General features: G+C 45.0%; 1 protein-coding gene across 1 annotated transcript in view; it reads left to right on the top strand.

Annotated features, from left to right (window-relative positions):
- Positions 1-12,410, top strand: part of Tango9 (transport and golgi organization 9) — a 69,531-nt gene that overhangs the window by 19,609 nt on the left and 37,512 nt on the right. The window contains exon 3 of the mRNA XM_050183073.3: positions 2,070-2,307. Within this exon, the coding sequence (XP_050039030.2) occupies positions 2,070-2,307 (238 nt within the window). The remainder of the gene's footprint in view (positions 1-2,069; positions 2,308-12,410) is intronic.

The following is a 12,410-nucleotide window of genomic DNA, read 5'->3' as shown; positions in this document are numbered from 1 at the left end:
TTCTATTCCAATTCTGCAATAAGCTCCCTGCGATTGGTCAAAAACTTTCTTGGACCACTCCCACTTGTCTGTCACGCGACGTCACGAAAACTGCGATAGCTCCCCATCTGATATCACATGCACACACATTATGCATTATTTGACCGAAAAAAAAAATTTGTTTCTCATTCGACACCTTTTCGATATTAGCCCTTGGCTATTGGTCAAAAGTTTTCGGGCTGCACCCACTTCATCGGTTTGTCACTCGACGTCACAAAACTGCAAAAACTCACTGCATCAAAGTGACATGTACGCGTTAAAGATGCATTAATATTCCGAACAAAACTGAATTTTCTTCTGAATAGCCGCGGGCTGCCCCGTTCCAAAAGGAATAAAAGATGGTTACCGCTGGTTGCTCAGGCACTGGCTACTCGCACCTGCCGGAGAGCATGGGCTTATTTATCTATAATAAAGCTTTTTGCGTGGCCGTGTAACATTTTCGAACAGTTTTGGCACATTTACAACCTCGTTCTGTTAACTATTCTCTGCTGAGGACCTGTTTCAGCGTCATTCTTAAGCTTCCGTTGCATGCCGCCGCGATTTTCGACCAGCCATCACAACCTAAGTAAGAGAAAGCGGACCAATCGCAGACGCCGACACCACCCTCTTTATCCGGTTATTGATTTTCAGTGTAGGCAATGTAATTCATTTTTCAAGCGAACAAAAGTGACCTCCTATGAACGAGGAGAGCATTTGATTGGTTTGTTCAGACAACCCTGCGGGTGACCGCCCGATGCTTGCTTCGGCGGTTACGCAAATTTGACACCAGGAGACTGGAATAAAAGCATATTGGAATATTTTTACGTTATAGGGCCCCTGTTCTTACTCCAAATCTGCCAATTCGCTCTCCCTAATAGGTCAAAATGGCTGACCCCACCCATGTATGTGTGGTACCCACCTACATAGGCTGGACCTGAACCATTTTGACCTATCATGGAGGGCTAATGGTGGATTTGGGAGAAACAGATTTGAATAGGTGTGCATTATTTCGGGCTTTGATATTACAATTTACTTTTAATTTAGCCCAAATATTTTGCAAGAGAGGATGAAAATTTTGAAATTTAAAACTTGTGAGGTGAGAACCTGACTTTTTCTTTTTGATGTAAAAATGTTCCCTAGAAACATTGTAGTTGCTGAATTAAAGCATTTCTTTCCTGCACTGTTGGTTAAAAGGTGCTTGACAGACAGTTACATACATGGAGCCATGATGGCAGCCATTTTATTTCCAAGTACATTGCCTTGCTCTAGCAGTTGGGATTTGGTGAGTGGCACATGGCATTGCTGTCAGATTGCTGGTCTTCTCGTGCTGTCATTAACTTACCTGTGTGCGTTTGGCCAAGCAAATGTCTCCTGATATTGCATTCCACAAATGTGACTGTTCATGTTGTAAGTCATCTTTGCCAGAGAGCATTAGTGAATACTTTTTGAAGTGATTCTCATTGGTTAGTGAACTCCTGTACACTTGCAACTTTATTTGCCAAGGTTTGGTAAATGCAAAAATAATACATTGAGTGTCTGGATCCTTAGCACCATTCTAGTATGGATCTATACATAGTAATACGCGTTCACACAAGAAAAGCAATCTTTTTTTTTTATTATTCATGCAGGCAGGAGACATATTATATAGTAATTGAATTTCAGCAACATAATACCATTTTTCAGCATTTAATGCAATTCCTTGTAATTTCTGAGCATAACAAGAAAAGCTTCGCTTTTTTTTCACCTGAATAAGGGGGCTGTTGCACAATGCACAGCTAACACTAAATAGCTTCCCTTTTTCCCATATGCAATGTTTTACTGGTGGCTACAGAAAGTTACCAGCTTTGTGGCCTTGTATTCAAAACATCCAAACAACTTAATTTTTTTTATTGGGATAAGAAAATATCGGGATCAAAGCAGCCAGTAAAAAAAAAAATGAAGAAACGAAGTGGTGTTTACTGTTCTCATGTATTGTGTGAAAACTAGCAATAAAGTAAGATCCATGGCTTTTTTTAATACTTGGCGAGTGACATTTTGCATTGTTTTCGCAGGCGGTCGGCATGTTCTTGGGTGAACTGTCGTGCCTACTGGCGTTCCGTGTCGTCTTCTTTTACTACACCCGGAAAGCCAAAGCGGGCGAGTCTGTCGAGCTGCCTCCCAGTGTGACCGGCAGTCGCGACTTCAATCCTCTCATCTTCTTTCCTCCAGCCATGTGCGATCTGGTCGGCACCTCCATCATGTACATTGGGCTCAACCTTACCTATGCATCCAGCTTCCAAATGCTCCGAGGTGAGTTTGCCTCATTAATGCATTCCCTTTGGCATGTGTGAGCGAAACCACAAAGAGAGAGAGAGAGAGAAATCAACTTCTGTTTAGAGCAGGTGAAAAGTCTTTGCCCCAGGTAGGCAGCCTCCTCAGTCCAGGAAGCCGTGGACAGGAGCCATCTCTGGAGTCTGGTCGATCAGACTACGCTGGCCATTCAGGATAGGGCTTTCTAGCTGAGCCTCCCACTGCTCTTCAGTTAAGTCTTTGGTGGTAGAGCGAAAAACTTGAGAGAGAAAAGCTGTAAAGGTCGGCCCAAATTAGAGAAGATGGCACAATTTCAATTTACAGACAGTTGAGTACCCCTACAGCAACATGCATTTCAATGAAGGTAACCACTAGCGTGTCGAACACGGGAAGATGCATACCAGTTAGTTCCAAGATTTTATTTGTGTATTCTTTCTGAAGACCTCTTCAAGGAAAAAGATTGCAACACTGTCAGTTCTGCTTTTGTATATCGCGAGGGCATAACCATGTGAAAAGTAAAAAAGTGTGAAGGTTGTTCGTGAAAGGCTTAAGCTCCACTGTGTTTTAGATTATACTAACAAAAGTAAGAAAGAACTACCTTGATGTCTTCTTCAGTGCAAAGACACAGAAGCCTGAATTGTCGTCAAGGGTAATAATATCAGAGACAGGCACTTGGCAAAAGGCAATGGCAGGATTTCTGCAGGACAAACGAAAGCCATTAGCAATTGGCGATCTTCTCCTAGTGAAGAATTCTCAGGGCATCGAAGCTTCGTCGAAGCTTTAGGTGGCACAGGCATTTCTTCCTTTTCTGCAGATATTAAGGAACTTGTATTATTCACTTCCACATAGCTTCAGTCTTCATAGTCTTCAGGTATGTTGACAATTACTTGTTTTTAATTAACCATGACAAGGTTACTTGGATTCCAACCTTGCAACCTGCAGCCACTGGTGGTGGTAACGCACAAACTGCCAGTGTCGAGTGGTTCTCTGAGGTGTGTTTGGTTTCATTTTCTGGCCAGTCACACCCGTTGGTACTACAAACCTCGAGGCAACTGCTGCCGTACAAGTTGGCACACTCGAAACTCGTAAAAGTAATGTTAGGTTGTGCTTTGATAATGCCTTGAATAATTTCGGCTGCCACTGTATTAATGACTTCGCCCACTCAGTGCGATCGCCTGTTGGATGCAGGTTACCCTGTGCATAACCAAGTATCCATAGCCGAACATTTGCTAAAACAATTGCATGAGCGTGCTAATGCTGTGGACACTCCTAGGGTCCAAGAACAAATTGCTATTGTGCCATATTTGAAAAAAATTTCACGCTGCTTGCAGAAGGTAGCAGAATGCGCAAGAGTAGTGTTTTCTGCCCCTTGCAGTTTGTGCAGGCTTTGCAAAATCGGCAGCCCATGTGCTAGCAAGAGACAAGGGTGCAACTGTCAGAGCATGTGGTAATCCTCCTCTTCTGTGGCAGACAGGTCACTGTCTAAACGAAAGGCTCAGAGAACATTTAAAAAATCGTTGAGATGGTTGACTAGCATTGTGCTGCAGAGTGTATGGGTGTTGTCTTCCCTTTCAGTGCTGTGCTATTCTTGCCAGAAATAAAGATGCTCTAACTAGACTGATAGTTAAATTTGCAAAAATTGATAGTCTTGGTTATCAGTGTAGAGCATCCCTTCCATATCTGTCAGAAAGAGTTGGCATTTTTAAATGTTCACTAGTCTGCACAGCACTTGTAAGCTACTTGAGTGTCGTGTGTGTGTACGTGTGCCCTGTTTCAGATAAATCACTTGTTGAAGAGTGTGCATGGCTAGTCCAATTTGATGCTCATTCCAAATAGCATCTTGCTTCTGAAAACGTGTTAATTATGCAAAGTAAAACTTATGGAGAGTGCTGACAGGGAAGAAACAAATACACAATAACCACGAATCATTTATTCAGGAAGATGGAAATGCAAAAAAAACTAATTCTTCAGTAGTGCAATGTAGGCATAGCGACTGATGCAGCACTTGGCATGCTGTTGGTCATTCTTCTGGGCACATGACTCGACAGAGTGAACAAGCCTGCTGACAGATGAGAGCACAGGTGTGCAGGTCTGTCAGGGCGCTGATGCAGGTTGGCCTTCATTCTTCTTGTGTTCTCTAGACTCTCCACAGTATGTGCTGGTGAAGATTAGAAGAGGTGGCAAGTCAATCAAGAAATGTTTTATCCTAAAGGGCCCCTCGCCATTTGAGCTGACAAGGGCCGTGCATACAATGCGTGTAAACGATCGTGTCTGCAGAGTATTGCATCGCTATGCGCTGCGGAACGAGCTGAAATTTCATGATTGTGTTGCGCTTCGTGTTACACTGGCCAAACTAATAGAGGAACATAGAAACAAAAACGTAGATGTACAGTGGTGCAAATTTTAAACCGAAGGCCGTTTTGCCCTTCTCCTTGCGAGCGCCGTGCTCCCAGCCGGAGAGTTAACACTGCTGTGACGTCGCTCATGGTGGCACATGACTTAGAGAATGATTGAAGGCGACATCTGTTATTTGTGTAATCTGTTGGTTCAGTAGACGAATTAATGTTTAGAGAAATAATAAAAGGCACTAACTGAATGTCCGCATGTTCTTGTTTTACTTCACACCATAGCAAGAGATGTACTTCTGTTTCGTCTGCTTGTTCCCACGTCCTGCAGTCGCACATGCAGACAACGAAAGTCTGTCATTTTCTACCTTGTTCCAGCATGCGATCATGCTCTATGATCCGCTTGTCTGCCTCAGTGTTCGTGTAGCACTTACTTGTACTGCTAGTTGGTAGTTCTTGTGCACAGCATGCAAAATCGTGTGCTGCGTGAAAGAAGACACGCAACAGCTCGCATGCGACGCTGTCAGTGGAAGTGCGTTGCACAGCAAAAGGGTGAGAAAAAAAATGTAAAGGCGGGGCCTGTATGCTTTACACGATCCTCAAGCTCCGGTGTGAGACAATCCAGGGAAGGAATTTTGCTTGCGGAGGCTGTTGCTCAGTGGCTATGGTGTTGGGCTGCTGAGCACGAGGTCGCGGGATCAAATCCCAGCCACAGTGGCTGCATTTCGATAGGGGTGAAATGCGAAAACACCTGTGTACTTAGATTTAGGTGCACGGTAAAGAACCTCAGGTGGTCAAAATTTCCGGAGTTCCCCACTACGGCGTGCCTCCTAATCAGAAAGTGGTTTTGGCACGTAAAACCCCATAATATTTTTCCTTGCGGAGGCTAGACTGGGCAAGTGGGGACAGTCTCTCTTGGCAGTGACCCTCGCCTCCTGAAATCATGGGTTTGCAGCACTGAAATATTTCTATCTTGGCTATTAATGAGGCAATTTGAAAAATTATTGCAGCAGAACACTCCCTAGAGGGCACGTAACAACTTAGTGTATAACCGAAAATAGCCATGTGGCCTGGTGAGGTGCCCTTTGAGAACTTCAAGGGGAGGGTTCTGGCCTACTGTCAGGCTGATGTGGAACAGACACACCGATTCCTGACAAAATGGGGACTATACAGGGACAGCCAAGGATAGCATAGATGCTGTCTTCCATCCTTTTGATGTGTCAAGCTTAGCAGTACACGGGACATTTTTGCTACATCATGCCCCAAGCTGCAGAATTTTGAGGCATCGCTGCAATGTACTTATGTGCCTTTGTATATCTGTGCATGACCCGATATGGTGTTAGTGGCTTTGTCGTTGCACTACTAAGCACAAAGATGTGGGTACAAATCCCTGCCACTGCAGCCGCATTTTGATGGGGACAAAATGCAAAAATGCCTGTGCACCATGCATTGGGTGGACGTTGAAGGACCCCAGGCAGTCAGAACTTATCTGAAGTCCCCAACTATGGCGTGCGTCATTATCAGGTCGTGGTACTAGTATGTAAAATCTCAGAATTTTTGTTTAATCTGTGCATTCTGCCTGTGGAAGACCAATTCCTTAAACAGGAGGCTGTTACCAAGTTGAAAATGTGCAGTAGTGCAGAATAGGCAAAAGAGGCTGGCACTATTAGACAGTAAGAAGGGTGATAATAAATAGGGTCACCAGGATAGAGCAGGTTTCCTTTTCACGGTGAGGCATTCTAGTCCAAGCTTGTTTTCACAGAGCATTGTTCAAGCTCCAGAAGGTTGAGTATGGTCTGGCCACGATGTGAGGTCGCAGAGATCAGTCTATGTCAATGCAAAGAATCTTCAGATATGAGTGGGTCACTCTTGTCTTCCTTATATGGAAGACGACGTGACAGTAAGATTAGTACTTCATTGTATTTGACACAAGGCCTGGAATGTTATCGCGATCTTTTGTTATAAAAGGAAGGTGTATTGGTTGTGTGGTTACTTTCAACCCTTTTATTATTACTCTCCTTTTGCACAGAGAGAGGTGTTATAAGAATTCCAAAGACAAGTGTTAAGTACAGCTGACATAATCGGTCAGGGCTCCACAGTGTCAAAAGTATCACATTTACCAAGCAAGCTGTCATAAGCAAGAAAATTGCATAAATGTAGATCATCGTGATAATTACATCGCAATGCCCAACATGTCCCATTTATAGCTGGTCAAGTGTAGTCAACCACTGATTTTAAAAAGTTCTACATTGCATGTCTGTGATAAAGGTTCATGGGCCCAGGACCTCCTCACACAGTGAGGAGAGCGTGGAGCACAGTCATTGTCTTTATCTCGTTCAGGTTTTGGTCACACACAACAAAACAATACATAGAACACATGTAAAGACAAGACTGCATTACTTTATCCTAAGCATCCGTGCATACGCGGTATAGTTCACTATCCTACATGCCTGTTTTCACTTTCACATGCGTAGCCTCACGTCGGTGCACTCACAGAATGTATACTTTGTATGGATACGTTGACTGTCCATGCCCTGGCACCGAGTAGGCACGACTACCCCTCTGGGGGTTCAAGAGGCATGGCAGGCGAAAAGCTCAGCTGGCTTCTGCCAGCACAATTATGCCGAAGGTAGTGCTGGTGGCTAAGCAAACTGTAGTGCCACTCGGTCTCTTCAGCAGCTCTCGGGAGGGACCACAGGCTCCAGGGTGGACATTCAGCTGCCGGAGCCGTTCTCTGGTCCCGATGGTTCCCGGACGGCTGCTCGAGCGGGCCCATCAGCCACTCGTGTGTGGGTTGGCCCGGCTGGGTCTGTGAACAGGCAGGCGCCAAGGCAGATCGCTAGCAGTCTCTATCACCCTGGAACACATCCCACCAGGTCCTCGCCAGTGCGAGCTCCTTTTGCTGAGCCATCTGTAATCGAATCTCGGCATGCGCTCATTCCTCGTGTCCCATGCCGCCACACACTACCACGCACACGTCTTCCTCGTGTCCATCCCACACGCTGGGCTCCACTCGTCGCAATGTCACAGCAGACTGTTTATGCACTGTTTTTGTAATTCAAACCTTGAAACAGGGCAGAGAGTGGTTTTCAAGTTTAATGTTGCATAACAGCACAGTAAATCATATGCAGTACAATGTACAATCAAGTCCCGGTAGCAGCCCTGTTATTTGTGAGCACAAAATAAAATGCAGTTCAGTCAATGTTGAATTTTTTTTTTTCTTGAGGCATTGCAGGTGCTACCCATTAGAACTGATCAGTAGACCCTCTTTACTGGAGTGTGGCCCTCGGGTTTGAATCTTGCTCCTTAAAGGGACAGACAATTGCATTAGCCTCGCTGGTGGAAAGATTGACTGTAGCGAGCACTGTTTTCCTCATTAAAAGGGCACTGTACCACATTTTATCGAAGTAAAAAAAAAAAATGCATTTTAACCTAGATTAGACTATTTCAGAGATACTTTTCCGCAAAAACTACTTCAATCCGTTCAGCAGAAGCTGGAGTTATTGGCAGTCAAACATGCTGTTATTGGTGCTTTCACTACTTCAATGATTTGCACCGCGAACGCTATGGCGAAGCAATTGGTGCCCACAACGCTCTGTCTGCTGAGCATCACTGTGGCATGCAGTTGAAATTTGATTTTGAATGTTCACGTGGATGTTGCTAGTATTTCTGATTTTGGCACCCATGATGTGCCAGATGCAGTTGTCTTCAACAGTGCGCTCAGCCTGCGTCGCAGTGGCCGTGGTGTCTAAACTACGTAGGGGATCACAGCTACATGCCATTTCAGTGTGCACGCACAGCACTTGCTTTGTGCATGGCAAGGCTTGAGTGCGCGCTCGTGCTCATCCTATCTCTGCTACGAGGTGCAGACCAGCTTTGTGCTGCTTGACTGATGGATAGTAGCAACATCTAATGTGTGCACTTTGAAGGGCTCTCAATACGACGTGAAGTCTGCCAAGGCACCCCAGCAGTAGCAGGCAGGAATGGACGCATACTGGCCAGCGTGCATTTGGTCTGACCTTAAGTTTTGTGTGGTTCGACACTGGTTGAGTGTTCAAAACTAGTCGGCATTAGCGAGACCCGACTGCTATGACACCAATAAGCAGGGTTGCCAAAGTTTCATTCCTACACAGGCGGTCGCAGGCAAGTGTAAGTAGACGATAGTCGGCTTCTGGAGGTACACAATTATTAATATTCAAACAACATTTTCGCTTACTTCAGCCTGTTTATTAAACTGCGTGAATACCGTATTTACTCTCTCCTAACGCGTCCTCAATTGTAATGCGCACCCGTTTGCCATGACCTAAAAAAAGAAGTCCTTTACAGTAACACATACCTCATTCTTTCATACAGAAATACAACTTTTTCTCATTTGGAGATAACAAGGATTTACTCCCAATGCACTAAATTTGCAATATATAAAAGTCGCAGTTTTGCTCAAAAGGCGAAGCATCAATTACGATAGCAAATTAGTAGACAGCTATATGAAAAGTAAGGATAGTAGTGTTATCGGCAATATAAACTTTTAAACATTCCGCTTACTAAATTAACAAACATGGTGTCATGCACGCACAAATATTAACCTCTCACTCAATGACCCCGGAAACTCTTTATCAACACGCTGGAGTGTGCAAGTGCAGTAGCAGGAGGGGTGCAAATTGCAAATTGACCTTAGTGCGGCCTCTCGCTTCAATGCGAACGATGCAAGAGGAACTCGGGGCGGTGCGCTTAGATATGTCTCCATCTCAGATTGTTTTCAAAATAGGGGCTGCGCCGCCGCGTCTTGTGTAGCAGCTGCCGGTGTAGGACACCTACTCCAAATGCCATGATGTGGCCCGATTTGCGTCCTTCTCCACACACGATTGTTTTCCTTTTAGTTGCAGCATCGTGATCAACTCACTGTCATTACAGTCAGCACTTCAATAATAAATAAATAAGTTCTTTATTTGTGGATTCACAGGGTACAAATGTGGGCCTGCCCGAGCCAACAGGGGGCTTGTGGGGCAGTGCCAACATCCGTGCTGATAGAAAAAACACAGAAAATGGGAAGACTGACGGTGCACTAACCTAAGCCAAAGGACACATTGCCTAAGCACACGTACTGCAGCCCATGAAGAAAGCTACAGCAGCTAGGCTCAAAGCATGTACGAGGTGGCAATTTTGTAATGCCGATGGCAATATGGTAACATAGATTAAGGGTCATGCTCTATTCTAATGCACGCACAATTTTTGGATCTGTATTAGGAAAAAAGTACGCGTTAGATTCGAGTAAATACGGTAAATACCCAGACACCTTTCTTGATTGATGTCAGCTATTGGCCAATACCAGCCACGTATAGGAATCTCCTATATTACGAAATAGAGTCCAGGAAAGAGAAAGGAACTGGATTCTGTTGGAAAGAGCATTTGAGAGAAAGCTGACTTTGCACTGCACTTGCAAGCTCCATGTGTCGTGCATTACTGCAAGATTTGGACGATATGTTCACAGTAGTGTATGCTATCTTTGGACAGTTCTTTTTTTTTTTCTTTTTTCATCATGTCTGGGATGGTTCACGACCCCCTTAAAAGAGGATTCATATGTATTATTCTTCGCAACAGATCACGAAAAATGACCTTTGATGCCCTCACGCGGTGAAAGCATGACAAGAAATGGGATGCCCCATCACGTGACTGTCTGTTAGCCTACGCAGCTCCTCGGCCTTTATTGAATACGAAATCCAATAGATACTTTTCTATTACAAGTTTTTTTTCTGTAACATGCAACGCGCTGCTAGATCTTAAAATGTTATGAGTGGAAAAGTGACGCCATGGCCTTTGAGCGGCACGTGCTGTAGCCCATTCTTCAAGGCCGTGATGGTGCTTTGAGAACTTGCGCTCGCAGCCAAACGCGGCACCACCTTGGCACTAGCTAGCACTACGATATCCAGCAGCCACAGATGCAACTTATTAAAGCAGCATTTTATTTTTGGAAGGTGCAAAAAGTCAAAATGCAGATGCCTAATGAAAGCTGCACTCACTCCTGTGAAAGCCATCCATCAATCATTTTGCTTTCCTGATGTTAGTCTCAATACAGCAGTGAGCATTCCTTACAAGTTTTCTGCGAGGCAGTCCTTTCATCAGCGTGCACCCAGACGACACTGAGGCCCGAAATAGACTGATGGGCAAACAAAGGAGCTCGCTTCGAGGCGACAACTGCTGCACAGATCACTCCACTTGAACCTGACCCTGACAGGCTGAAGTAATTGATGAAAGGGGCTAACGTCGAAGGCTACCGTGAGAAATGCGTCGACCTCGGATTCAGATTGCTACGTATTTGTGCCATATGCAAGGACAGTGGTGCAACATAGGAGGCGGAGGCGGCTGAACGATGCGATATCATGGGCGGGATATTGTGACTGATTCGACGACTGTGATTGGCCGGGATACAGTCATCAGATTCACTAGCCTAGTCACCTAGGGAAGATGGACGGCATTAAAGGCGGAGACCTTTGGTGCAGTGAGAGGTGGGCTGACGTGTCCTTATATGAACTGAGACGTTTAATATGCTCCTGCATGAAGTGGGCTTCTGTATCTGGAGCCAGTGTAAACAATCCAGAATAAACCCTTTTTCCTTCATTCCTACTATCGGACATACTCGTCTGTCTGCCGGCTGGATTCCTGGCCCAAACACCACCTGGAGCCACAACACCAATTTGTAAGGGAGACCATAATTGTCACTCTCACTTCTCAGTGTTGCTGGTGTCAGCACTCTTGTTACTTTTGAACATTGCTGAGATTGAAAAATTCTGCTCACAAAATTTTTATGTGCATGTAGAAGTGACTGCTGCAATTATAAACACTTCCAAGGATAGCCCTTTCATTGCGCCATAAAAATACTGGGTTCTTAAATATCACTTGTCAGTCCCTTCAAGCGTTTTATTATCACCAAAAGTGACCTTTTGTTGCTTTTTTATGGCATTTTGCATACATCAATTTTTTTTTTTTTTTGAAAGACACTCCTAAAGTTTTCAGCCCATTCGTAGCTTATGTGTGCAAACCACATTTTACCTCTTCATTAGGCAGTATATGCATGTATTGTCATTGCCACGAGTAGTACAGTTGGAAGCAAGGAAAATGCTTTATCTTGCAGTGCTTCAAAATCGACTGTTGTGCAAAGCAAAATTTCTCTCCCGTTATTTCACTGCTAAGGCAGGTGTGCGAGATTTTCTGACTCGCAGAATGGTGCCACAGTGCCAGCACCAGGTCCTGCTTTCCTTTGGAAAACTTCCCCTAAGAGGAGGCAGCCTGAGAGCGGGCATTCCAAAGTGTGCTCATTCAGCAGTGACAAAGTGCTGTTATCTACGTTGTAAAAGGTTGTAGCCTAAGCAGTGTTACCGCTTAGGCTACAACCTGTGATGTTTTCTTTGCATCCCCGCAGGGGCGTCTGCGTGAGCAGACGTTTGGTGCGTTGCGACACCACGGACTCGAGCACACGAGGGTTGGACTCTCCCGCGTGTAGCAGTGTCTGGGGAAAGGGGGATCCTGGAAGTTGAGCTGATGCCGGGTGTTGGGACCTTTAAGGCCCCCCGGCGGAGGCAACACACCTCTTTGGCCTCTGCTTCACATAGACGGCACCCCCGGACTGACCCACCCGAGGGAAATCAGTAGTTGCCTTTTCCTGTCTCTCTCTCCCTACAACCTTCGTCTTTTCCTTACTTTCCACCATTCCTGTCTCCTTCTCATTTCTTTATTCCGACTTTCCTGACAGCAAGGGTTAAC

Source organism: Dermacentor andersoni, chromosome 3 (genome assembly GCF_023375885.2).
Source record: "Dermacentor andersoni chromosome 3, qqDerAnde1_hic_scaffold, whole genome shotgun sequence".
NCBI lineage: Eukaryota > Metazoa > Arthropoda > Arachnida > Ixodida > Ixodidae > Dermacentor > Dermacentor andersoni.
The sequence above is the reverse complement of the archived record's forward strand: the minus strand, read 5'-3'. Positions and strand labels throughout refer to the sequence as shown.